Source organism: Cuculus canorus, chromosome 7 (assembly GCF_017976375.1).
Source record: "Cuculus canorus isolate bCucCan1 chromosome 7, bCucCan1.pri, whole genome shotgun sequence".
Classification (NCBI taxonomy): Eukaryota; Metazoa; Chordata; class Aves; order Cuculiformes; family Cuculidae; genus Cuculus; species Cuculus canorus.
This window is the reverse complement of record NC_071407.1, coordinates 14923434-14951366: the sequence shown is the minus strand read 5'-3', so window position 1 is coordinate 14951366 and position 27933 is coordinate 14923434. Positions and strand designations below refer to the sequence as shown.

Genomic DNA, 27933 nt, shown 5'->3' with positions numbered 1-27933 from the left:
GGTGAGTGGGACCAATAGGAAGGCGCAGCGGTGAGGGGGCGTAGCCCGGGGGCGCGGCGGCCAATGGGGAGGCGCAGCGGCGGGTATGAGATGGCGGCGGGGGCTGCGGCGCCGGGTGGCAGGTAGGATGTGTTGCCTCCTGTCCTTGCAGCGGTACCGGCGCCCCGGGGCGCCTCGGCGGGACAGTGAGTTTCCAGTCTTCGCCGGGACGGGATGGGGATGGAGGCTCGACGTGCGCAGCCGGGGAGCGCTGCCCGCGGCGTCCCGGTGCTGCATTGCGGGTAGCGAGGGCAGAGGCTCCGCAGGGAGCGGGTAGCGCGTGGGGTGTATGGAGCAGCATCCCACAGCTCTCCAGAGCGTGTCCCAGCGAGCAAAGCGAAGCTCACGCCTTGCAGTCCTGCCGTAGCACCGATGCCCGCAGAGCAGCGGCTGCTCCCGGTGCTCCCGGGCCGCTCCAGCCCCGTTCCCGGTAGCCTTAGGATCGCAGGCGCTCCAGCCCCGTTCGTTCCCGCTGTCCCCGAGCTGCTCCAGCCCCGTTCGTTCCCGGTACCGCGGGCGCTCGCGGTGTGTCGCAGCCCCGCGGGCGGCAGTTGCGGGGCTCGGTAGGATGAGGGCACTGCATGGACTCGCTTCGCTCCCAGCCCTTGCTTTGTCCGCGCTGCGCCCCTCGCTCTCGCTTCCTAAACGCGCAGTTCATTCTCAGCGCACGCTTCGTCCCGGAGCGCAGGGATAGGACGAGGGGAACGTTTTTAAGCTGAAAGAGGGGAGACTGAGATCAGACATTAAAAAGACATTTTTGTGAGGGTAGTGAGGCCCTGGCACGGGTTGCCCAGGGAAGCTGTGGCTGCCCCATCCCTGGAAGCGTCCAAGGCCAGGTTCGATGGGGCTCAGAGCAGCCTGAAACCAGATGGGAGGAACTGGAACCCAAACCATTCTATGACTCCATGCTAAGCATTCTGTAAGTGCTGCCGGTAAAATAGTGGAGAACTCACCAAAACAGTGTTTTTGGATTCCTGCTAAAAAGCTGTAATATATCTTCTCTTTTTCCTTTCCACCCCACCCCCCCCCCCAACCCCCCCCCCGTGTGTGTGTAGCGTGGAGCTGCAGATGGAGTATCCTGAGAATGGTAATTCTTGTGACCTTGCAAAATAAGTACAGTTGAGGACTTGTACCATGTACCCAGCCAGGCTCATAGTGGTTCTGTCCTGTTCTCTGCTGAGTGGGACCCATTCTGAGGGTGCTTGCTATGCCTCTCTGGGCAAAATGCTGTGGTGTCTGGGTTGAGGCAGAGCATTCCTCTGGAAGGAAGGATGAAGAAATGGTGCTCAGTGTGGCAAATTTGAGCGGAGAGTGCCTAAAATGCTGGATGTGGCAAAGGGATGCTTGTGTTCTGTGCACATAATACTTACAGCACTCTTTTGTGTAAAGCATACAAGGACAGGCTGAGAGAGTTGGGGTTCAGCCTGGAGAAGGCTCCGAGGAGACCTTATAGCGACCTTCCAATACCTGAAGGTGGCTACAAGAAAGCTGGAGAGGGACTGTTCACAAAGGCTCGTAGTGATAGGACCAGGGGCAATGGGTATAAACCGGAGAAGGGCAGATTTAGACTGGACATAAGGAGGAATTTCTTCACAATGAGGGTGCTGAGGCGCTGGCACGGATTACCCAGGGAAGTTTCAAGGCCAGGTTGGATGGGGCTTTGAGCAGCCTGTTCTGGTGGGAGGGGTCCCTGCCCATGGCAGGGGGGTTGGAATGGTATGATCTTTAAAGTCCGTTCCAACCCACACTATTCTGTGATTCTTTGATACATGGCCTAGATCAGTCCAAGTGACTGAATTTACTTGTTATATGTTGACAGTTGTCCTTAGAATGCAATCCCTGAGCTTTTTAGACCTTCCCCCCCCTAGTGATTGCATTAAAGCAAAGCCTGAAGAGTAAGTTTTACTCCAACATTTCCTGTGACCCACAGGCAGCCCTGGTAAATCAATTGCTGGCTTTGCATATCACCACAAAAAACAAAGCTTTTTTTTTCTTTTTCTTTTTACAGTATGCTCTACGACCATGTTTTTACTCCTGTTTCCTCTCATCTGGAGAGAAGTGCAAGTTAGCTAGTAAAGCTTGCAGACTGTGCATGTGGTCTTGCAGCATGCTGACATAAAGACTGGAAATGAAAGCTGGTTGTCTCAACCTCTACGACAAAAGATGGTTTGTGTGGCTCTCTTCTGGTTGTGGTCTCTCTAACCTCTGCCTGGCACTTCATAGCTGAGAATGATGATTGCAGTGTGCCCGAGTGCTCAATTTCAAAAGAGAAACATCTGTCTGTTTAACGAATGCATTTAATGTTTGATTCAAGCAGTGCCTAAACGCTTTGCCAGGTACTCAACGTTCACATTGGCCATTTGATGCCATTTGATGCGGCTGGGGTGGGATGAGCTGAGGGGGGGGAAGCCAAAAGGCAGGATATGCTGAGAAAAGGCGTAAGGCATCTTGCTTAAATGGCTCAATAGACTCTCACTGCACAACGGGGCATTGGGAGCTCACATCATAAACAGGCAATGAAAGGAGACACAAATGCCATCTATGTTTTACTGCAAATAGGAAAACGTTCACTGTAAACATGAGTTAATGGGAAAAAGTCAAAGTAACTTGCAGAGGGTCATGCAGAAATAATGAGCGATTTCAGAACTAAAGCCAAATCTGAACGCATGGCTACTTTTTATCCGAAGATAGCCTGGAGCAGGGTGCAATCCTATTCAAACATTCCCTTCTGTACAGCTCTCTCTAAAATCTTTGAGACCTAAACTCGTGTTTAACCTCATGCTCAGTCCAAGCCCTGTCAGCCTCACATCCAGACCCGAACTCCAGACTGCGTTGCATTTGCAGTATTTTTGTATGTTTGCATGTAACACCCTGTCCTGTTCTCATCCAGGGCATAGGATGGGCTTGGACAACAGGATCTTTGTTCTGCTACACTTCAGTTTATTGTCTGTTTGCAGGAAGGGGGAGCATTTCTTGCCCACATAGCCCAAAGCAGCGTCTGGGTCTCCTTGCCAGCCTAGTCATTGCCTTATTGCTGTGTGCACATTTATATGCATATGAAAATGTCACTGGGCATCGTTAATGCTCCTTTAAAGGTGCCTGGACACTCAGTTCAGTCTGAAAATGAAGTGCTGAGTACTGGACACTGCTGGGAAATCAAATTCCTTGTTGTAAAGGTCAACAGTCTTCAATGTGTGATGGTTTATAAGTGGCATGAACAGATGGGAAGGAGACAGGCCAGCACGGAAATGTTAGCAAATATCTAATGGTTGCACTGAAGTCAAGTTCCTCTTTGAAATACTGTCCCTCTGTGAACTGCATTAGGCTGCTGGCTGCAGCTGAGGCCATGTGTTTTCCTCATTTCAGAGTTAGCCCTTTCTGTCGGATCTAATTTTCTCTTGTTCTGTGGCTGGAGGCAGGAACTGGGAGCCGAGGTGCTTTCTTTAGCCTGTGCTCTGCTGGGTTGGGGCACTGCACTGCTTTTGTGCAGAAGTAGCGGGCTCTCAGCAAACCTGCGCTGCAGTCCTGGGGACTGACGCTCTGGTCCCAAGTCACAGGGGTCTTGGAGCCAGCTTGGGTATGGAAATGGGAAAAACTGTGGCTCCATAGTGCAGTAAATTTGGCCCACCCTTTGTTTCAGAACTTCACAGATCTGGTGAGTTCCTGGCCTCTCACCCCAGTAATGACACTTTCTGTTGGAGCTAAGGCTCCGCTTACCAGTGAGCCTCGCTCCCTGTCCCTTGGCCTTTCTCACCTCTGCGCTAGGTAATTGCAATTAAGTTGTCTAGAGTTTCCTCGTGATTTTTTTCAGAAACTGTAGATAGTGGGGAATGTGATAAGCTGCTTAAATAATTGCCTGCCAGCTGGCTTACGAGAACTTTTAATATGTTTGCTTTTGGCCTATGAAGCTCTTAATAATTTGGAGTCTGGCCAAAACATCCTTTCTTCTCAAATGGCAATGTGGCAGCTCTGATTTTCAGAGGCAGAAGGTTCTCGGGGGAGCCAGCATTAGTTTCTCTTTTTGTTTTGCTAGAGTTCAGACTCAATGTTGAAACATAGCTTTATGGCTTGGGAGTTCCATATGGGCATTCCTACAGCCCTGCTCACGAGCTGTCATGTAGCAGGAGACAAGTGTGCTACGGCTGGCCATGCCTGGGAGAGCGGGAATCCTTTTAGGGAACATCCTTCACAAGCTTTCAGGAGTGCCTGGAGCTCTCTTCTCATACACGTCACTCTGCATCCTCCTGAGCAGCCCCTGGAGCGGCACATATATAGATCCTGGCTCCCTGGGCTCTGCAGAGAAACCGGGTGAATCCAGACAGAGACGTCCTGTCAGGCAGCATGGGAAGAGAAGCAGTTTCTGATCTCTATGGGAGAGTGGCATAAAGTGACCGTATAGCTTATGTCACATGAATTCTGGTACTTGTGTACAATATTTCAGTTTTTGACATTCTAGCTTGTCCAAATCCCTTTCAAAAGCACTAGGCTTCCATTCTGTTCAATTTGCTGAGTTAATTGGGCTGCTTTGTGCATCTCCATCTCTCTGGTACTGCATGCTGTGCTGCTCTGCGGCTGGGTAGCCTGTTTATCTGTGTGCCTTGGCAGCCCTGACCAGATGTCACCAGCTTATTTAAATGCTGGCATGCATCCAGGTGTGTCTTATTGCAATTCCAGCTTGTGAGAGTTTACACATCTGGAACATGGGATGTGGCCTCTGACATACTCAGTGGTGTCTGCAGAGGATTGCTGATGAGAAGGGATTTGACGTGCTCTCATCCTTTGCAGATGCCACAGTGACACAAAATACAGATGCAAGCACAGAGCTTGACCATTGCACCTCCAGAGCAAATAAGTGCTGTGGAGTTACAAGAGTGTAACAAAGAAAAACGAGCTGTGGCTTTCTGAGTACCTTGTTCTCTGCGTTTGCCAGGCTATAACCACAAAATCCTACCCCAGAGCATTGTTGGGAGGTGGCTGTGAGTCCTGACGCAGGTTTTGGTATCCCCTTGGTCCAGAAAAATCACAGCAGCAAAGTAAACCTGTGCGTGTTACAGCACACTGTGCTCAAATTGTGATTCTTTGCTTGAGTGCTGATGGTTGATGATGGGATGGGATTTGTAAATGTGTTCTGGGAATGAGTTGGTGCTACCAATTTTGGGTGATCATCATCCTAGATGCTGGAGGAAAGCACCTTTCCTTCCTTGCCTGGTTACTCTGTGTTCCTGGACTCGTTGCTACAACAGCTTGTTCATTTTGCTGTGCTGATTTTGTGTGATTGCTTGGATTTTCATGTCAGAAGTAAACTTGATGTTGTGAGGTTCCTCTTTATAGATGGTAATACTGGTCTGACCTGGATGCTGGATTGGAGCTACTGGACTGAAAAGCATCTACATTGTGTATTTGCTAGTCTCCGAACTGCATTTTTCCCTGCCTCCGAAGAATGCCCTAGGGTTCTTACCTTCAAGTGTAAGGGTGACAGAGTTGCATGTTGCGGTTCCCGGGTACTAGAGGTCAAGCAGGTAAAGGTAGGACTGGGACATGCCTCTTATTGACTTCTACTGCACTCCAAATGGGGAAGTAAAGAACTTAAAGACATTTTAAAATGAGGAGAGTAAGGGAATGCTGTCCTTGTTGGCAACTGAAAAGGACATGTATTTGGTACTTTGAGGATGCAGCAGACACGTGTAGACCTTGCAATCCATCCAATAAGGAGCAAGCAGACAAAAGTGGGAAGAAACTTCCTACCTGGCATATGAAGGAAGTTGAAGAGCACCCAACTAGCATGAATTCTTGGACAGACATTCAGTAAAGAATTTTACACTACACAAGAAAGGTGTTAGGGTTCATGGAAAGAGGAGGTGTCCTTGCTGTTCGTTAGTTTGACTTGTAGTCAAAAGTCGTGCTGGGAAATTCTGCAAGGTGTGGGGAGAAAACACCCACAATCCCTGTCCTAGACATGGGACACAGCATTTGGGGCACATACTACCTGTCCCCACAGGGTATCTCAGACCTACAGTACATTATCCATAAAGAAAATGGATTAAATTAGTGAAATAAAGCAAAAGGGATTTGTTGTTTTGTTATAATTATATGACTGGGGCAAGGAAAACCATACATCAAAACGATTTCTACACAGACTAGCCCCGGGCTTTGTGACCTTCTCCTGCCCCGCTCAGCATGTTCTGGGTGGTGGGAAGTGGTTGCAGGGCTTCCTCGTGCTGCGATCCTGCTGCGGGGTTCCAGACACAGCCCAGACAGTGCCCTGCAGTGCTGCCAGGCTCCCCCAGCTCCCCAACGTGCTGTTCCTGCCTCGCCAGCAGTTCCTGGCCGGTGGTGCCTGGTGTTCAGCTCTTGCTGCCTCAGCCCAGCATCCCAGCCGTCCCTGCCTGATAGCTTTCAACCCAGATCCTTTGTGCTCAGTCCCAAGTCACCGCTCATGCAGAAGCTGGATTTCTTCTAAGTGTCTGCAGTGTGACCTGATTATTTTTCCTGTCCTTCCTCGCCCTCCTTTTTAATAGTGTCTACAGAAAAGCTGGCAGAGTTATATCAGTCATGCTGACTGATAGTGCTGCAGCTTCTCTTGGGATTCCTCGTCTTTGCTGTCCCTCCAACATTCATTTCAGATTTAGCTATCAGCCCTCTAAAGACAGGGTATTGCCTTTGTTCTGTGTTTGTACAGCACAGAGCACAGCGGAGTCCCCAGCTGTGACCGAGGTTCCCAGTGCCACAGTGATAAAAGTTAATAGATCAGTAATGAGAAGAGGCAGCTGCTGCCATCTGAAAACATTCAGGTTTGGTACTAGTTTCAGTGAAATCAGGATTGGATCCAAGGCTCCTCTTCATTTGCTGCTCCCAGTAGGGGTTTATATTAAAATAAAGATACAAACTTTAGACAGTACTGAAAGTCATGCAAATAAGAGTAGCATTGCTGTTTAATTCTTTTATACCGTTAGTCTGATGTTAAGGCAGACATATGAGTGTGCAGATCTTTGATGTAAAATAACTAGATTTGTGGTGGTAGGTATGTTTCTGCATGTTTTACAGCACTTGGTAGGAGACTGAGCCACCGCATCCAGTGGAATCATCCAGATCTGTGGTGGGGTGCCAGGAAGAAGACTTGGTGAGGAGCACCACAGTGAATGTGCAGTTCCTTTCTAAGATGCCTCTTAGGTCTTTTCCTCCTTCTAGCACTAGAAGACATCTGTATGCTCTGGTGTTGTGGTGATGGCTGATTACAGTCTTGCTTTGTTGACTTTAAAATATTGCAGTGGCCATTATCAAAGACATCACAAAAGAATTCATTGAGGTCAAACTTGAGAAATTTCATGCTGAAATTCAAATTTATTGATGTTTCCCATGTATCAAGCTATCTTGCTACTGTGGTTTTCTTTGACACTGGTAGCAAAGAACGATGGCCAAGTACCATTTCCAGCTCTGGAGAGGCTGGTCTATGAGCTTTACCTTTGAAAGGATCTAAAAGTGCAAAAGGCAAGGGCAGACAGGGTTTCTAGCAAGGTTTCTGGGCATGGGATTGTGCAGTTAAGGACTTGGTTATTGTCCTTCCAGTGCTGTAACATCAGTTGCACTTGGATGCTGTTGGGAATACTGGTAATACATTGCATTTTGTGTTTCTTCCAAAACACACTTTCCCTTCCTTCCTTCTTCCAACCCTTTATTTTCCCAGATCAGTCTGTCTCCAGGTTGATATCACAGATGTGTAGCTGACGTTGCTGAGGTCTGCTTCGAGAATTTGAATTTTTTTAATATAGCAGTGACTCGGATATCCTATTTCCCAAAAGATGGACAGGTGTTACGTTAGTTCCAGGTTATCCAGCACAGACTGCCAGCACATAATAGCTTTCTTCCCCCGCTCCTTGCTGTTTAAATTGTGTATTATTATCTTGTTCCCATAGCCAAAAGGCTGAATCACTTTGTGTTAGCTGTTTAAATGTGGAAAGAAAGAAAAGCAAAAATTAAAAAGGCAGCATTATCCTTCTTTTGAGCCTGGAGACACTGGTACAGGATCGGCATCCACTGTGCTATGCACTGTGTACACATCACAAAGGGGCTCTCTCTGCCCCTGAAGACCTTATGAGTATAACCCTAGGCAAAAATTGCTGTGTGTTTTCCTTGACATTTTTCAGAGGCGTGTCAGTCATCCTATGAAGAATTACTGTGCTGAGTTGGAGGCTTGAATGTGATCTTTGTTATGCTCTCTTACAAGAATGTCAGTCTGAAGTACAGTCCTCAAAGCAACCTTAACTGTGAAGTCACTTCTAATGTCTCTACAGTCCATTCCCATTAGACTTCTGTTAAATCTCTTTTTTTTTTTCATCTAGGAAATAATTTGTCTTCTAGTCCTTTTGTACTTAAAATGATTCCACATAATTCCACTATGGTTCTTTCATCTCTTTGCAAAATCTGGGATGGCTCCTATCTGGCTCTGGAAATACCGTCTTCAGACATCCTCATTAATTGATTCCTTACTCTGGCACAATGTAGGAAACGATGCTACTCCTTACTCCCTGGGGAAATACAAGCCTGTGTGCATCTGTCCTGTCTCCCTTTGTGCTTAGCCAGGCAAAGAATCGCTCACATTTTGTGTTCTTTAGCACTGCCTGCTTATCACTCTGCTCTCAGTATTTGGTAGTAGCCTGGCTGTTTCTCACCATCTAAAGATTTTGTTGTCATAAAAGATTTTCTTCCATTATCTGCCTCATTTTCAGAAGCTGTTTAATCCTTTTACTCCTGTATGGCAAGAATCATCTACTGTGGTGTGTTTGAAGTGTTAGCTCTTTAGAGACGATATACAAAGTGTGCAAAACAACACCAGAGATGGAATTTGCCTGCAGAATTAGGTACGTCAGGCTCCTTTGAAATCTGCAGCTTCCAGCTTTTACACTTTCCTGGCTAGAGAAACACAGTTAATGCCTTGCCCCAAAGGTATCTCTTCCTTCTCTGTCTTGCCTTACTCGTGTTTTCCTGATGTTCTCTTTCGTGCAGCTTGAACCTCCTTCTGCCTTCACATGGCCACAGTTAGAACAATACAAGATCTGTAAAAGCCACCAAAACAGTTAGGTCTCACCTATCTGAATGCAGGCTTGCTAATCTGCCTCCTTTGCACAGCTTTTGCACCACAGGTTCAATCACCAGGTTTTGCTAGTTAAAGTCTCATTTTTGTCCTAGTTTCCAAGGCATTTCTCTGTCTGGGATCTAGTTACCTTAGGGATTAATTGATCCATCATGATTTTGACCTCCTGCACCATCCACTCCCCATGAAATGATGGGGCTGTCATGCCTGAAGCAAGAACGTTGTGTGTGACAGACAGCTTTCTTTGTGACTTGGCTGGGATCACAGGCTTTGCTCCGAAAAGATACTAGAATGGCAAGGATCTCAGCACAATATAGGACCATTTTTTTTAATCTGCTGTCTTAATCACAACCTGATTAGTACAAGATTTTATTATTCATTGGGATTCGATTTTATTCATGGGATGGGAGAGGGAGCTATTTATTCCTTCATTTTATTGTCTTTTGACGTCTTGTAAAGCAATCTGAGATCACAGCATTTAGAAAATATAAGTCTGTAATAGCAAGCAAAGCGAAAAAAAAAGGCAATAAACTCTGGACACGTTTGTCTCCCCTTTGCTGCTGCTGTTATATAAACTGTGAGTGTAGGTAAAGTACATCCATCTTCCTTTTTTAACATGAAAACAGCAGATGGGGCACATGGCTTGTTCTGAAGGTTACAGTGTGTGCAGCAGTGAGGATTGGCAGGGTTATTGTGCATAAAGCCAGTGGGGGCTTTAGCTTTGCTCGGAAATAGGGGTTTGCTTCACATTTCCATTTTGATTAGCAATAATGATACAAAGGCAAATTTTCTGTGCGAGGAAGAGCTGCTAATAAAGTGACCTTTCAAAATTAAGCGGCTCATTGAAGTGCCATACCACAATAAGAGCATACAAGGCTGGTCCCAGCTGCGGCAGGCAGGGAAACTGGATGGGAATCCAAAGAAACATGGAACGGGAAACCTGAAGTGGATGAATGGTACATGGTGGCATTTTAATGGTAGCAAAGACCAATGGCCAGGTGCTGTTTCCAGCTCTGGAGAGGCCAATCTGTGAGCCTTGTCTTTGAAAGGACCTAAAAGCGTGAAAAGCAGGGGCCGAGAGTGTTTCTAGCAAGGTTTCTGGGCATGGGGTTGAGCAGTTAAGGGCTTGGTTATTGTCCTGCCAGTGCTGTAGCATCGGCTGTGCTTGGATGTTGTTGGGAATGTGTTTGCATGGCTTTACTCATGGTAAACACAGGGTAGATTTGAGGCTATTTTGTGGATTCCTCTTGGATACAGGTGGAGAGCACTTAATACCACGCTGGTCCTAATTCAAAACCCCAGTTTCTATGTAGGAATTATTTGCTGTTAAACTCCAGCTACGCAGCCTTTGGCAAAAGACATGAATCAATTTGTCCAGCTTTTCTTTTCTGTTTTGTCTCTGTGTGAAGGCTGATGCCCAGTGTGTGCCAAGGGGGCCTTTCAGACCAAATAATGCGCCCTTGTGTCTCGTAGCATGCGTGGAATTTGCATAGGCTGTGCTGGGACAGGCAGGTTTCTTTTGTTGCTGGAAACAAGGAGCAAGTTCTTTTCCCTGTCTCTGCTTCCTAATGCCTCTCCAAAAGCTCTCAGCACTCATGTAAGAAATTTACTTTTTTCTATTTATTTTTGCATTAAATGTTGTTAAACTTTGTGCAACTTGTGAGGGCTGGCTGTGCAGCGAAGTCATGTCAGTCAGTTCTAGTTGACAAAATTGTTGAATTTCCTTTCTCTGAATCTAGATAGCTGATTGTCAGAGGGAGCAGATAATCGGTGATGCTTGATGTAACTGCTGCAAAGTATTTGCATATCTTCTTTGTGGGGAAACAAAACTGCTAGTGAGTGAATAACAGTGCAGGGATCATTGCAGGCAGGGTCACTGGGCCCATACACTTGCTATTAACCCTTCTCAGGATCTGTATTGCCACAGAATGAGTTGTCATGGGTTTCAGGCAAAGAGCTTGTTCCACTTTATGGGCAGAGCTGGCGCTTGTTCGTGCATTGTAGCCCTATGCAGTGAAATGCGAATATGATCAGATCGATTGGCAGTTGCTTTTTGGCAGCTAATACAGAGTGGTTGCGCATCGGTTTTGATTTATTGCAGATAATGAACTGCTGAAAAACAGACTGGGAGGGACTCAGAAAAATATGGCCCCCATTTGGAGTTGGCAGTGTGCTCGCTAGGCCACTCCGAGCAATGCAGCTGGGATCCTTTAAGAGGTTTCTAAAATTTTAGATGACCTGGCAGGTTGCCTTGCAGTCTGCCTTGCAGACCTTCCTCCTCTCCATCCTCTTGAAGGAGTCTTTGACTCCTTGGAAGCAGTGGCAAAGGGAGTGGATTTTGTACAGATTCTCACGATGCAAGTGTCGCTGAGAGCCCGATTTCCTCTTATTACAGCAAGTATCTTTCTCTTTGTGTAGCCTGAGAGACAGCTTTTATTCTCTTATTCTGATCACGCATTCTGGAAATCACGCTAAGATGGTCTTTCAGGTCAAAGATGTGCAGCGGTAACTCAGATAAATATTGGGTTCAGAGGTATTGCTGGAGTAGATCACTTGCCAGTGTGTGCTTTCATGTTCTCCCCTTCATCCCTTCGTTATCTACTGTCAGTTTAAATCAGAACAATAAGTTGCTCAGATCTCTGAACTAGTAGCTGAAGTGCTCTGTGGCTTGAACCAATGGATGTGAGGTCCAGCGGGTTGCGGACACCCTTCCAGGCATGCTGAGCAGCGAACACCGATGCCCAATGTGGTCCAAACATGGGCATGTGGCCTCCACTCCTCAGCAGAAGTTCCAGGTGCTCTAGTCTCTGGGAAGCATGATTTGGAGGGAAAGCCTTCGGTGGCCTCCAGGGTGATCGACAGAGCATGTGCCTCCCCGGTGAGTGCCACACCATGCTAAAGGACCGACGGCATCCCTGAGGTGTGAACACAGCATTTGTGTTACTTGTGTACTTGGGAGCTGATGTTAGAAAAGGGTGTTTGGTGGGAGCTCACAGCTGAGGAGGGATGTTGAAACAGTGGAAAGGAAAGTATTATCTAAACGCCCAAGAATGATTTAAGGTTTAGGAAATGTCATGCAGTGAAAGCACATGTTGTGTGCAAGCTGGCTGGGTAGGCAGCTCCAGGCACACACCAACTCGCAGGGCCACACGAGCACTTTATAGCAGAGTATGACATGAGGCAGTAGCTTGTGACTGGAGAATAAAGGCAGTAATCCTCACATTTAAATAAAAGCAGGAGAAGCAAGCTAGGCAACTCTAGCCTGTGGGCTTGACTTCAGAAGCCTGCAAGCATTTGAAATGATGGGAAGATGGTAATGGAAGACCTAGAGTTAGATGGAAATTGGGTTAAGCTTTAAGTGTGAGCATTAAAAGCACTGATTAACCTGAGATCTCTCTTTGATAACTCTTTACTTTGATTTTAGACATGGTAAATGTAGCTTAGCTAACCTTTGGTAGGGCTAAGTATCTGTTACGGATAACCCTTAGCAGAGAGTGTCTCAGATGCTTCCCTTTCCCCATGCCACATGAGAAGCTATGAAACAAAGAAGGTAGGTGTCAGAGGAGAACAGGGAGGCTGGATAAAGAACAGCCTGAAGAAGATGCAAAAAATGGATGAGCCAGAAAGAGATGTACTAGGAGGAAAGTTACGAAGGGTTCCTCAAGGACTGATCTTGTGTGGCTTGTACTACTACTGATGAGTTCCCATTTGCTCCAGACTCTGTGTTAGCTGGGCAGTCATTGTAGCTGACAGAGGGCAGTAATCAAGAGCTGCCAGCTTGTCACCTGGGAACATTTGCATTCCTAGCAGAACTGCAGGTTAGTGGTGTTGCACGGTTATGATCTTAAACAGTCCCAGGGCATGGGAACTTTCTGTTTCTGATAGGAAGGTAGTGATGATGGAACAGCAATGGGAACTGATGAGTATAAGCTGGCAGTGAGAAAAAGATTGGAATTTACTCTTTCAGGCCAAGGAGTGTGAATTTCTGTGGAGGAAAGGAGACACAACCAAACTTATCTATGAGTTAGTGTAAAATACTGGATGTGATAGCTGCCTGAGCTAGTAGGATGTAGATACAGTGAAAGTTGTAGTTGGGTGTTGTCATGTGTTGCTTATGTTACCATCACGTTATGGAGTGCTAGTCTGGGGTGGTGTTGTACAGACAGGCCAGAAATATTTTTGCTCCAAAGGGAGATGTAACCATGCCATGCTGAACACTCACCGGAGACAGACACTGCTGTTGGTGTAGACTGGTAGCTCCTGTGTCAGCAGATGTTTCCTTCAGGGCAGACCAGCTGGCTGTGAAAACAAAGCAACGAGGAGTTATATTTTTTTTTGTCTCCTTCCCTTTTTTCCAGTGATGCCATCTGCAATTTTGTCATTTGCAATGACTCCTCCCTCCGCAGCCAGCCGATCATCTTCAATCCTGACTTCTTTGTAGAAAAGCTACGCCATGAAAAACCGGAGGTGTTCACAGAGCTGGTTGTCAGCAACATTACCAGGCTCATTGACTTGCCAGGGGCAGAGCTGGCCCAGCTGATGGGAGAGGAGGACCCAAAGCTGCCTGGGGCAAACAGTACAGCCTCTGGATTTTTTCGTTCTCTGATGTCTCTGAAGCGCAAGGGTGAGTATGGCACGAGGTCTGGTGCCTGCCTTCAGGGTGATACTGGCTGTCATCATCTGTTACACATAGTTTACAAAACTTCCCGTGTAGGCCTGTTCTTTTGAGCTTGTGTTGAATGCTTAATACTGCAGGTTTGTAATTTCTGGGTATTACTCTAGAAAGGAGCACAACAGAGGCTGGGAGGTTAATCCTGGAAATGCCCAGCCACTTCTGGAGTACCCTTCCTCTGGGCATTATTGCTGCAGTTTCTCTCAGGGCGGCCTCAGTTGGTTTGCTGCTCAGTGCAGCATAAAACTCTGGGATAAAGGTTTGGTCCCTGAGAATTTCTGGTCTGGCTCTGTGGATAGGGCTGAGCCAGGGAGCGGTGCCTGAACAAGCTGTGGGTTCTTCCAATACACACCAAGGTCGTGTTGTCTCTCTGCTTGTTTGTGTCCACGGTAGTCCATGCTGTTCCCCTTAGTCCATTAGCTTTCCTCATTAGTGATGGGAAGTTACTAAAGGCTGAGAGCATCAGGTTCCATATAGAACAGTGGCACTCAGGTTTCCCAAGCCACTGGCGTCACTCAGGGCCCAGTGTCTCCTTCAGTTCTGTCTCAGCTCTCTAGAAGGTCTTGTCTGTGCAGCTCAGAAATCTGGAAGCATCTCCCATGCAAATGCCAGTGCCAATCTCATCTACATCTCAATCCAGTGAGTCGGTGACAAAGCTCTGCAAACAGACTCTGCTGGAGTGCAGATTCAGCCCCAGGAGATGACATGTTTCTCCTCCTTTCTGAGACAAGCATTCAGCTGGAGTTTTCTTCTGGTAAACGGACTATTCTTATCTTTCAAGCTTGGCTGTCTTGGTTACTAAATATTAGCCCCATGCCCCTTCTCAGAAGTCTGAGATCTGCTTTTGAGCACAGTTGTGTTCAGATCCTCTCCTCTTCACTGCCTGGCATTTACCACTCTGTTTTGTTGTAACTAAAAGGCTGTTCTAGGGGTGGGTGTGTGCCTTCTCCCACCTCTGCCCACACTCAAGGAGAGCATGGCTTTCCTGGTAAGTTCAGCTAAACCTTCTCACTCATCTAGACAGAAATGGCCTCCACGTGGGCACCTCTCACATCCCTTGACAGTTCTGGTTTCCTAGCTAGACTGGCTGGCTGCTGGCAGAGAAGCTGTGGGGTAGCTGCTTTCAGTTGTTGGCAGCCTGAGGTTGAACACTTCTAATTAGTCTTCCCCTTCCTTTGAACAGTTCTGCAATTGTGAGTACCTCTGAGAAAGCAGCTATCACTGTGTCCGAATATCACTTTTTTTTTTTTTCCCTTCAATCTTTATGTAGTTTCTCCAAGTGTCTTTTATTCTACCAAACCTATTCCTCCACTGTATTTCATAAGGACAATATCTGCAGTCTGACTGCTCAGACTGAATTTTGTGGTGCTGGATTTGGCTGGTGGGAGCCCTGGCAGATACAGTCACCCTGGGCTGGACAGGGGTGACTTACCTTGCTGCTCCATAACAACAGGTCTTCACACTACCCCCAAACTGCAGTTAGGCTGTGTTCATATGTGTTGTTGCTCCTGCCTCTGTTCCAGGAGAGTAGCAGGACGCTTTGAATTCAGACACTTGCCGCTTGACAGACAGAAGTGAGTGAATAACCAAGTTGAAAGTGTTTTCTTAGGGTGCATGGAAACTTCCCTGTTCTTGTCAAAGCCTTCTAGCAGAGGCTTGTGAGCCTTCTCTAGCTCATTTTTCAAATGCTCTGCTGGAGCACTTCTCTTATCAGACCTGACATCTCCCGCTAACTCTCTTTCCCAAGAGCTCCGCCTTCCCCATTCAGTTGTCTCCATGGCCGTGTGTCTCACTACAGCTACAGCTAGCAGATGTTTCCAAGTCTGCTGGCTGCACTCCCAGGCTGCAATGGCAGTGTCTCCCTGCATTGACAGGCACTCTCTGTGAACTCCTTGGCCAAACTCTGAGAAAAGTAGTTTGTGCCTACAGAGAAAATCGGTTTCATGTACTGTGTGTTTCATCTTGGAGCCATGATTTGTTTTTCTTCATGTTATAGACCAGATAGAACAAACAGATTTTATTTCTTCAAAGCCAGAGGCCAAGGACCGTAGAGCTCAGAGCTGATGAAACTGCAAATGCTTACAACTCCTTTGAGCATTAGGAAACTCAGTCTCATGCTGCTTCTTAGTTTCAGAAGCAATCATACAATAACATCTAAGCCTTCGCAACTCGGCATCCATTCTCCAGACACTTCTTTCAAGTTTCTTTGAGAATCAAATTCTCATTCAGATATCAACTTCTGACTTCAAAAGTAAATTGAATTTGTCAGGCCCTTCATGTCTCAAGAAGATGTATTTTCCTATTCCCTTCCTAGCCACTATTGATTCTAAGTCCGTCGATTCTCTGAAGCCTAAGCTCAAGGACAGGACAAACCAGCTCTGTACCTGGTTCCAGTTTTCAGTCCCAGTCCTGTGTTGCAGTGTGGTATGTCCAGCATCTCGTCTCTAGCTGCAGTCAAAACCTACATGCATCTGAGGGAAAATGTGATACTCAGGGTTCTGTTTACTGCCAGTGAAGCCCCTGGGAGTTGCCTCAGCTTTCTGAGGGACAGAGCTTGCTGTCTGTGAGTGTTTGATGGAAAAAGTCTCCAATAAGACTGTGTTAATTAGAAAATAATGTCCTGCTGTGTAACCACTCTTTTACCTGGGAAGTCCCTCTCCGGACATGAACAGCTTTCTGCATTGGTTCAGTAAATGCCTTGCAGTTAAAAGGGCTTCTTACTCATCTGATGTTTCCTTCCATGCAAGGATCTCCTTCCTTTCAGCTCAGGTGCTTCTATATTCTTTTGGGGCTGTAGCCTGTGTTGAATGGAGTTGTGGAGCTGGCATCTCATGCCTGATCTGTAACAGCCCCATGAGATGAAAGCAAACTCCAGGAGTGAGAGGAGCTGTCGGTGGTCCATGTGGAGGAGAGCCCAGCTCACTGCTTCACTACTCTCCCTTTTTTCTAGCTCTGCCGTGTTCAACTTTCTGATATTTCATACTTTACTGTACTCAGGCCAAGGCAGCTGACATGGAAAAGGGATTCACTGGAATCGGGGAGTTCCAGGGACTACCTATCCCTGACAAGGAAGCCAGTGTGAGCCAGTTGGGTCGTTGGCTCTCCGCAGTAGTGCTTGTTTCCCTCTCCCATAGTCTCATAGCTGCACCTCTTCTTTCTGCTCCACTGTGTCCACTGTGAGGATTAATCTGGACGTTCCTTCGTAGGTATGGAATGTGCAAATGTGGCATCTGCCCTTCCCACTTTGCCGTTTCAGTAAGGTCCAAGCTTGCAGATGATATGCCCTTTAAAACTGAGGCATCTGTTCTAGTGTGGTTTTGGGAGCAAGGGAATGTTTGCTTTAGCTGATAAAAACTGTAATTAAGCTGAAGAAAGAAGCAGGATGATGAGGCTTTTGTAAGTATAGCATGGTGAGATGAAGTGACTTATTTAGGAGTGCTTGTGGTAGCTCTCATTTGTAGGGGTCCATGTGACCTTCACCCTCAGCATTTTGGGGCACTGGCCTTTGCGCATTGAGATCCTGTTCTCTAGGGACCACTCATCTCTGTGACTATTGAGTCTGAGCTGCCTGAGCACGTTATCTTCTGTTCTGCAGAGAAAGGGGTGGTGTTTGGCTCGCCGCTGACAGAAGAAGGCATTGCACAGGTCTCCCAGCTAATCGAGTACCTGCACAAAAGTAAGTAGCTCTGTCTTGCTGCCTTCCTGCCCCAGGGGGTCTGGCCCACCTCAGGTGCAGAGAGAGTGAAAAGCTCCGAGCTCTCCAGCAGCAGGAGTTTGAGGCTGGACTAGGCACCTGTTCCGCAGAATTGCCGAGCAGATATGTTAATCTCTTTCTCTGTAAGCATGGATTTTTTCTGGTGATGGGGAGCCGGCTTGGTGTCATGTCTTTGAATACAGCTCACTGAGTTTTGCTGTCAAGCTCTGGAAAAGCGAGGGAACTGCTTTAGTAAGAAGACGGGAATCAGCCTCTGATTAATCAGTGGTCGTTTTTCTTCCCTCTGCTGAGCAGATTTAAGAGCAGAAGGCTTGTTTCGCATACCAGGCAACAGCATCAGGCAACAGATCCTAAAGGATGCTCTGAACAGTGGTACAGATATTGACCTGGACTCTGGGGAGTTTCATTCCAATGATGTGGCCACCCTGCTAAAGGTGTTCCTGGGTGAATTGCCAGAGCCGCTGCTGACACACAAGCACTTCCATGCCCACCTCAAAATTGCAGGTAAGTGAGCAACAAGAGGCAGCGATGAGCAGAGGGAAAGAGGCCAACCTCTTAGAAAGCTGTTAATGCTACAGAACTGCACACTGGGCTGTGGAAATGTAAAACTTAAAAGTCAGGGCAAGAATAAATCTTCCTGTCATCTCAGCCTAATAGTGGAAAGACTGGAACTGAAAATCCTAAGGAATCTGACCAAGTCTCTCTAGCCCGGTCTTCTCTCTTCAGCAATAAAGAGATGCCTACAGGAGCTGAGCCCACATTGGTAACCTGGGTTTCCATCTGTTTTAAGTCTGAGAGTCTCCCGAGCAAGGTGTGGTTTCTATGTACTTAATAACAGTTATGGAACTACCTTACATGAACTTCCTCTGTCCTGCCTTCAACACATCACAACTCTTAGCAACTGTGTTGTCCTGTGGGAGAAGTACCACAGATCAACATCAGATGGGGAGCTTGAGAGCTGGGGGAGAGAGGCGGAGAGCCAGGAACTGTGCAAGCGTTTGGAGATCTGCACATGAAGAGGGAAGAGTAGCCAGCTGCAATATGACTGCTGTTAGGGAAGGTGATGTATGTCCTTCATGTTCCTGCCTTGTCATCTTGCAGACTTGATGCTGTTTGATGAGAAGGGAAATAAGACCAGCACTCCAGACAAAGAGCGCCAGATTGAAGCCCTCCAGCTGCTGTTTTTGATCCTTCCTGCACCTAACCGCAGTCTGCTCAAACTGCTGCTGGACTTGCTCTACCAGACTGCCAAGAAACAGGACAAGAACAAGATGTCTGCCCACAATCTTGCCCTCATGTTTGCACCACACATCTTATGGCCCAGAAATGTGAGCAGTGCCTCAGTATCTGCAAGTGGGATATTGTAAGGTAGAAAGTAGAGGCCTGGCAGACCTACAGGGGAGGAACCAAGATGAGAAGATTAAATATTGATACCGTAATGTGAGGGTTGGAAGCTGGGGTGGTGAGGTAGAACTTCCTGGCAGGACACATACCTAGTGTTCAGTCCAGACCTGCTGTAGGTCTCATTTGCAAATGGTGCTTCATCTTTTTCAGCAAAATTGAAACAGCACAGATCTGCTTCTTTTAAGAATGTCAACTCCAGACAAACCTTGCAGATCTCTCTGCAAGGCTTCCTGTGCTGTTGGTGAATTGTTTGACCCCAGAATTGTCAAGTTCTTCTATCAGAGCACCTTTGGCTCTGTGAGCTCTGCTTGTTGGTGTGCTGGGAGCCCTGCCTACCTAACTCCCCAGAGCAGGTCTCCTGCTGAGGCACTGTGTGTATCTACATCCCAGAGACAGTGAGGGCAGTGGAGACCCTTCCCCCTCCCCTTCTAACTGCTGCACCTTTGTCTGTGTCCTCTTGCCAGGTGACAGCAAATGACCTCCAGGAGAATATCACAAAGCTAAACAATGGAGTGACCTTCATGATCAAACACTCTCAGAAACTCTTCAAGGTAAGTGTGCCTTAGGGCCTTACTCTCCCTGCCCCTCGGCAGGAGATTGAATGCCCCTTGTCTGGACAAATCCCAGGCATCAAGTGTATATTCTGAGTGTATATTCTGGGTGCTGTCTTCTGCAGTAGAAGAAGGATTTCTACAAGAAACTGTTCCTTTAGTGACTAGGGATGAGGTCTTTGGGCAGGCAGCCCGGGAGGAGGACAGCCCCAGGGGTGGCGTTGCCTGGGCAGGTCAGAAGCACCGTGTGGTGTAACACCCCCCTCTGCTGGGCACCCAGCACCCGCTGCCCAGCTGGGAAGCCTGGGGCTGGGGGCAGGTAGCAGTCAGGCTCCTCTCAGGTTCTGGCAGGTCAGGGGAACTGGAGGGGCTCATCCTGGATGAGGGCTGCAAAGAGCTGAGTCCCTAATCCAGTGGGTCATTTTGTTGTGAACTTCTCTGCGACCGGTAGTCAGCTTCCCAGGACCTACACAGTCGTTGTAGACATCTGCTCTCTCCAGAGCCCTCCCACAGAAAGTTCCCACTCTGCCCTCTTTGTCAGGCCCCTGTTTGGCCAACTCAGAGCTGGGAGATTGCCTGGAAATAGTTCCTGTCAAACCCTGCTTACTCTGTGTCGCACTCGTGCTAGTTGCCCTGTGAATAGGGACTGCACTTGGGGCATAAAATCCCATTGCTTTGTCTGACCTAAGTGGCTGAGTCTTGACAGAATTGGCTTGTGTATAATATGTTTGAAGAAGACCAGCTCTTGCTGCAGCCACTCTTGCCCTAGGGCCAAACATACTAAACATACATTTGGCCTTTTCTCTGCTCATTGTCACAGGCCCCAGCGTACATCCGGGAGTGTGCCAGGCTGCACTACCTGGGATCCAGAGCCCACACATCAAAGGTAAGGCCAGCAAATGCAGCACCTGCCCTCTGTGAAAGGACAGAGGCTGCGGTACCATGAAGGGATCCTTGTGAGTGAAAGAAGCTGAGAACAAACCAAGTCATGAAAGAGGATCTGTCAGAGAGCAGAAGTGAGAGAACCATATGGTGTGGTAGTGCAGGTGGCTGCATTAGGGAAATTGGGCAGAGTTGAAGCATCTGTTAATCAAAAGCACAGGGAAAGCTACCAGCCCCTGTTTAGCAGCAAACCTGCTCCCTGTGCCCAGTACATGCAGCACCTGCTCCTTCATGGGGTTGTGCTTCCAAATAGACAGACGCTCCTGCTGCCATGGCAGGCTGCTTGGAAGAGGGGCTGGGATAAAGGCTACTTGCTGCCACTGGATCAAGATTTGCCAGTGTCTTGCCAGAAAATGTTTCCCTGCCTCAGGTAGCTGCAGAAGAGGGAAGATGCTTTGTAAGGAGCTGCACTGACTCTTCTCAAGCCTGGAAGGGCTTCTGCAGCTGGCATCCGGGAGGGGAAGGAAGAAGCAATGGGGTCACCTTTGTATTGCTGTCACCTCTTCCTGGCACAGGGCCTGCTGGTGCAGTGCTGCTGCAGAGGGGTAGGAAAAACACAGCCCTGAGTATTCATTGGGGTTGAGGCAGCTCACAGGACTCAACCCAGCCTTGCTCAGATGGGTAGCTCGTTTGGATTAAAGCATGGCAAGCAACTGCTGTCTCCACTTTCCCAGGATGACCTGGATTTGCTGGCGTCTCCTGGCTCCATGGAGCTGCAGCCCCTCAAGTCTCAGAAGCGAAGCCGGCTGGACAGTTGCCATCAGGAGGAGACCCAGCAGCGCACAGAGGAGGCACTGAAAGAGCTTTTCCGCCATGTCCACAATATGCCTGACTCCGCAAAGAAGAAGAAGCTCATCCGGCAGGTAGTGTGGGGAAGAAAGATATGTTTGGGGTGTGCTTGTCAGCACAATCCTGGGCACAGGGCTAAGGGCAGGGCCTGCTTGAGAGCAATCCTGGGCAGGCTGGGGAGAGTGGGCTTTGGGCTGAGTGAGGGCAGAGCTGTAGGAAGGCAAGGGAGGAGGATGAAAAGGAGGCGGCCTATCCTGGGTGTTGCTGATGGTGGAGCTTGCTGCACCAAGCTGTGGTTTGAGATCTCTGCTTTCTAAGCCAGGGACTCACCAACCAGCAATTCCCCAGTCCTGATCACGGCCTTTTTGAGCTTCCTGACTCAGAAAAGGAAAAGTTCTGTCCCCTCTTGCAAGCGGGGAGTGGACAAACTGGTCTCCTCTTGGTCCAGTGAGTGTTCCCAGCCAACCTGCTGCTCTGGAGAAACTGGGCAGCATGGCCAGTACCAGTCCTGGCTGGCAGCCTCCAGCTTCTACCCAAACCCCTTCCTGCTCCAACAGCTGCTGCTTTTGGCTTTACCTGGTAGCCAGCAAAAAGCAGCCTCACACCCGATCTCCCTGTAATCCTGGATGGGAGGCATGGCCTTCTTCTGCCTTCTTATCCCTGCAGCTCTGAGCTGCTCTTTGATTTTGGGGTATGAAAAGCCAAAGTGAGGTCTAGGCTGAGAGCAGCTGATAGAGTAGCACAGAGGAGCGAGGGACTGGTGTAACTGTACAGTAACTGTGCTAGCATACTGCCCTCGTGTTTCCTCCTAGTTTAATAAGCATCCTATGGCTCTCACTCCTGGATCTGATATACCTGCATCCCCAGCACCGCGACGCACCCGCTCACGCTCTTTCAGCGGCCTCATTAAGGTAAAGGCAGCCTCTGACCTGTGCTTTCTACTGTGAGTTTCTGATGTTGCTCTCTGCTTCTGCCTTGCCCTGGCTTGAATGAGACCCTCAAAGGTAGGGACTGTTCAAAGTATTGGCTGCCGAAGATCACAGATGCACTGTGAACAGAAAAGGCAGCACAAGAGAAAAGGCCTCGTTAATATAAAGTGTAAATATCTATGAAATGTGTGTCTTGTAGGATCTATGCATCTTTCTGAAGGATTGTTTGCTTCCCAAGATGAGATGAGGACTGACAGGGAGCTGGTCATGTAGTCTGGCCTTGTTAGCACAGGTGTTAGTGCACTGTAGGCTGCCCTACAACAGCATCCTGTTTCTGGCAGGCTGGGCTCCTGGCCAGCCCTCAGGTTGGCTCCCAAATCCTTTACAATCAGGCAGGCTCAGCCTAGTGGCAGTTGGTTCTGCTTTGCAACCTTTGTTCCCAGCTTGGCTTCTTTTTCTCTTTCCCAGAATCCAACTGCTTACCAGCATTGCATCCTGCTCCTTCCCTTTCTTTTCCTCTTTGCACTCTAAGCACTAGCCAATATCCCTATTTTCTTATGGCAGAGGAAAGTTTTGGGAACCCCAGGTGTTGTGGAGAGGAAGAGCAGGGATGCCACACCGGAGCCCGAGAGAGTCAGCAAAGAGAATATTCACCTGGTAAGAGGCTGCTTCCAGCAGCGATGAAGTTGCCAGTGGGGAGCATGTGAAGGGAGATTGAGTGCAACTTGGACATTCATTTTGGTGATTGCTGGGGTTCTGCTTGCTGTTCTCTTTCCAAAAGAAGGTTTCCAGTTGTCTCCTATATGATGTGTCCTTATTTGATAAATAAGGTCTAAGGAAGCTGCTGTGAGGAGAGCAGAGCAGGTGGCAAGGGCAGCATTGGGAAAGGGGTGGCAGCACTGGGCCTCCATTCCAGTCTTGTCCCTCTGGCTGTGTTCCTGCCCTTGGACAGCAGCTTGTGCCCCTTTCCCTCTCTCCTATCCTCCTCCACAATTCCTCCTGTAGTGCTGTCCCATCACCCAGACAAACCAAGAGCGTGGGTTTTGGTGGTAGCTGCTCTCTGGCATTGCAGGCTGCTCCTAGGGAAGGCTGTGGATGCCACTTCATCCCTAAACTCTTTACTCCTATCCCTGTCTTGTCCAGTTACAGAAATGTGGCTCTCCAGCTCACATGTCCCAAACGAAGCTGAAATCTTTGGAGGGCCGGAAAGAGGTGAGACAAAAACATATACACCTGTTCTCCTTCCTGTGAGGACCCTGGTCTGCTGGGCTGAGACCTGCAGAGGTGGTGGATGGTGGGACAGAGCGCACAAGGCTCTGTCTTGTGCTGTGTGACAGCTGTGGTGCACTGGCTTGTAGCAACCTGCTCCATGCCAGGCTGCGGGCAGTTGGCACGCTGGAAGCCTGGGCTTGAAGAGTTTCACCCAGGCGGGTGTGTGGAGCCCTTCTACCTGTGAGCTGGCAGGCTGGCTGTCACAGGAAGCAAAGGCAGCACAGGGCAATGCTAACAGCCTGTCAGGGTGGCAGTGGGACAAGAGGTTGGTATGGCCCAAGACCAACTGCTGTGTTTGTCCCCATCTGTTCCGTGCCTCTGGTTTAGTGCTCTGCTTTGGTAAAAGGTGTGGAAGGCAGACGCCGGGCGAAGCCCTTTCAAGGGGAGGGGAGCAAATCAACCTTTTCTTGCATGGTATTTTGGGTCAAGCATTCACTTGCTGTAATTCTCTGCTCCAGGAATCTTGTAGACGCATACGAACCCACCTGCTTTCCAAGGATTCATCATCCCTCTGAATCACCTCGCACCAATGCATGGGTGAAGAATGCCCAGCCTTGCAAGCTGTGAATAATGAGCTGTGTTGAGAGGAGAGTGCTGCAGGCTCACGGCAACCCTCACCAACATGGCAACGCTCTTGAAACTGGACCTTTGCAAAGGCTGCAGGGACTTGTTTCATTCTGTATATAAATTATATTTCATTCCACTATGGGGCAAACCACTATCTAACCAAAATGTGTGCAGCATGTCTGACCTGGCTCTGGGAAGAGCTGGAGTGCTTGCTTACAAGAAGAGCCCTGTACGTTGCAGGGCTGTTTGCACTCCCAGCTTTCTCTGCAGTGTTGCTAAGCTGTATTTTTGCAGGTTTTCTGCTCTGAGACGTTAACGTGTTGGCTTGTTTTTACTCCCTCACCTCTGTTAGCAGTGAGAACGATGGACCCTAACCTTTACTTCCATCCTGTCAGTTAACCTTACTTTCAGGCCTCCTCTGGAGCCATGCCCTCCTTTTCTTCCTCCGAGCTCCGTTTTGCCCTGTTCTTGCTGGAGTGCACAAAATGGTACGGGGCCCAGAATGAACCTGGGAAAAGAAGAGAGGTTCCAGATGCCAGCATTTCAAGTGGGGCCAAGGGAAAGCAGATTCCCCAATAAACTCATCCCTCTGTTTCAGCTTGAGCTGAAAGGTGAGGAGGCAGCCCTTGCTCACTGCCTTTGTGTTTCCGTGGCACAGCTCTACCTGGTGAGCAAGGAGCATCTGCTTTGTGTTCACCCAGGAAGGCTAAACCGAGCGGAGCAGGAGACTGGCAAAGACTGTCTGGGGCAGGACAGCCCAGTCCTTGGAAACTGGGATGTCTGGGGCAGGCAGGCCCTGGCAGCTGTTTGTACAGCATAGGAATATCAGCATGAGAGGTGAGGGAGGGCTTTGGCCGTTTGGGATCTGCTGCAAATGGTGCCAAAGGTATTGGCTCAAGATATCTGGATGGCTGGTCAGGCAACTGGCTGATTAGTCATTAACCTGGAAGGGGCTGGAGCTGGCTTCAGCTCTCTGGCCTGAGCTGCAGAAATGGGATGAAACCATCTAGATACGGCATAAGCCCCTATCACAGCTGGCCAGTGTCAGCTGCCATGTTAAGCTAAAGTGCTCCAATAAGCTAGTCTTGCCAAGTACCTGTCTGCAAGCTCTCTGGGGTGGGAAACACACAGGGTCACTACTGTGAAATAAAGATTTAATCAGCTGGGGAACCATCTAAATACTTCTCAGCCCTTCTTGGTGAAGCAAATAATCTCTGGAATCCAATTATAATTGTCTTCTAATCTTTAAGAACCAGCAGCCGGCAGGAGTTGGAGCTCTGTCCTTGACAGCTTTCTGAGACAACTGGTGGCAGGAGGTGTGAATATTGGGATGTGGACAGGGTTTTCGGTCCGACTGGCTAGAGCTGTCAAAACAGGGCATCGGAGCCCTAAGCGGCATAGCTGGAATTTGTCACCTTTTTTTTTTTTTTTTTTTGCTGTGATTTATTTTTTTTCTTGTGATGCAAAGCTATGTGCCTCAAGCTGCTCTGTCAAAAGGGATATTTCTGCTACTTTATCGAGGGGGCCTGTCCCCAGTCTGACCCCACATCGGAAGATCTGCCTTGAATATCTAGGGGGGTAGTGCAACTGTAGACGTGTGAGTTGGGAGCTGCTGGTGTTAGGAGCCTCTGTCACAGCAAAGAAAGAGCTCTGGTTCTTCAGGGACCAGGCAGGCGAGGATGCTGTGAGGAAGGGCAGAGGCTGTTTGTTGGGATAGTAGTATGTGCTTTTTGGATGTGTCTGTATTCATTCCCTCTGGAGGCTGAAGCAATCTGTGTACTCTTCTCCGAAGGGCACTGTGTGTTTTGCTGACTGCACTTCTACCCTGCCCCTGCTCTCTGCTGGTAGCAGAGACCTGAGGTTCTCAGCTTTGCCTCTAATCAGAAATTAGATGGAGCCAAAGGTCAAGTGGCAGCATAGAGAGAGTGGGGTCTGGTCCTGCTACTTCTGCTTAAGCATTTGTTCATCCCATCCCTCCCCTCCACATTGCTCCTAGCTTACTTGGACATATATCTCTATGTGTCTGCTTGGCAAAGCAATCTTGTTCCTAGGAATAAATACACTGCTCCTGTATAGATGAGAGGAATTTAACTCTTCTTTCCGCTGTTGCCCCTTACTGATGGCTCTGACTCAGGGATTCTATCTGGCTTCTGGCACAGCTGAGATTTGCTTAGCTCTAAGAAAAATTATCTATGGGGCATCAGCCCAGCATTCTGTGTGTCTTTGACACCCTTCTTTCCAAAGCGGCAGGTGCAGTCTCCAGACAGGGCAGTCCTAGGAGGTGTTTCATGCCCTGGGCTGTCTTCCCTCTGCAGAGAATGGCGGTGGCTGACTGATCTGGCCTTTAGGACCCTTGGCTGTTGCAGTTCCAATGTGTTCACACTGTTTTAGAGGCGAGGGGGAGTTTTAGTCATGCTTGGATGTGTCTCATTTGTCTGCCCTGTGCAATGACTCACAATGATGCTTTCTCCCAGAGCAGCCACTAACTGATTCCAGAGTCTGTTGTTTCCAAAGTATTTTTAATCTTTGTGCTTATTTATACATGCTATGTTATGTACTGTTCCAGACTGTTGCCTTTCTGTGTGTTTATGTGAAACCCCCATATTAAATGCTTTTATTTTTAGTGGTTCTGTTCAGTGACTTAAGCAGTTTCATTGGGACAACGAGGACTTGGTGGTGCATCCACCTTCAAAAGGAAGGAAATGTCTGCTCAGAACATCAGAGCCGCTACCTTTAAGTGTGGGGGTGCTTGGTGAGGTGCTGCTCGCCTGCAGGGACAGTGCTGGCTTCCCGCAGCACTGGAGCTTGTTCCCTCTCCAGGATCCTTGTGTGATGCAGGGTCCCTAGATGGGCTGTCTTTCCCTTGGAGGTAAGAAGTTGGACCTCTTCTTTTCCTGTCTTCCCCCTGCTGTCATCCAGAGTGATGGGAAATCAGGTTTACAAAGAGGACTTTATATAAATAATGGATCAAATGAATACATTTTTCTCAGTCAAACCATTCTTCTCTTGCCACTCTTGGCTGCCGAGGGAGGATGGTTTCCGCTTGCATTTTCTTTTCCTCCTCCTTAATAATGGCATCTCAGATTTTATGCAGATCATTTCTCTGTGAAGTTCTTCCACGTTTGAAATGCCCTGGGCTTGCCTGCCGTGGCTCAGACACTCATTAACATCCTCGCCGTGCTATTGAAAATCAAGCAGGAGAAGCAAGCGGCATGGTACACTTGAAACCAGCACTGCCTTCCTGCAGGGTGAGCTTCGAGCGGGCCCCGTTCTCCTCTGGGGCTGCAGTTGGGTGTCACGGGACCAGTGCACCCCATCTCCCCAGGGCTCGGGGAGTGGGAGGGGGTGGGCCTGTGTGCACTTGAAAGTGGGCAGGGGAGCCCAGAGAGACATTTCTGCTTTTGGAAACACTGAACAAAGGAATGCAAAAACTCACAATAGCTATTTTGAATACTGCAAACCCAAATATTGCTTCCCTGATAACGCTGAGACAGCTGTGATTCAAACTGACAGCTTTATATGGCTTTGATAATTTAAAAAATGAATCGTTTTCTGCCCCTGAAGCCACAACCCAAGCACTTATGCTTGGTTGCAAGTGAAAAGACAGCAGTCATTCAGGCCAAACACCGGGTGAAGGTACATATTTAGAGGGGGATCGCTCAGCTTTCAGTCTGTTTGCTTTGGCCTGTTGGTATTTCTGCACAGCAGTAGCGTTACAAAGCAAACAAGCAGCGCTCATCCTTCGTTTCATTAAACAATTTTTATCTCAAATTGCGCAGCACAGACTTGCAAATAAGCTCTGCAGAGTGCTACTGTGATCTAAATAAATTTTTGCAAATTGTCTTGATTTTTTTTTTTTTAAATGTTCTGCCCTGATTCAGAGTTGAAATAAGATATTTTTCTGTCTTGAATTATCATGTGTGGCTGGGAGCTGCCATGCTGCTGATGCATCTCACTGCCTA

At 48.3% G+C, this 27933-nt stretch overlaps 1 protein-coding gene across 3 annotated transcripts; it reads left to right on the top strand.

Annotated features, from left to right (window-relative positions):
* The first annotated feature begins 60 nt into the window (after positions 1 to 60).
* Positions 61 to 27767, top strand: ARHGAP19 (Rho GTPase activating protein 19). Of its 3 annotated transcripts, none has more exons than XM_054072106.1 (12): positions 61 to 122; positions 13489 to 13754; positions 17398 to 17478; positions 17812 to 18021; positions 18619 to 18845; positions 19386 to 19472; positions 20293 to 20358; positions 21089 to 21277; positions 22016 to 22114; positions 22697 to 22789; positions 23276 to 23344; positions 23863 to 27767. In XM_054072106.1, exons 1-12 carry the CDS (start codon positions 64 to 66, stop codon positions 23917 to 23919), a joined length of 1503 nt encoding a protein of 500 aa, XP_053928081.1. In that variant the 5' UTR covers positions 61 to 63; the 3' UTR covers positions 23920 to 27767. The 3 variants fall into 3 exon arrangements, with proteins under 3 accessions (XP_053928081.1, XP_053928082.1, XP_009559757.2); XM_054072107.1 differs by lacking the exon at positions 61 to 122 and adding an exon at positions 2048 to 2205; XM_009561462.2 differs by lacking the exon at positions 61 to 122 and adding an exon at positions 10609 to 10727.
* The last annotated feature ends 166 nt before the right edge of the window (positions 27768 to 27933 follow it).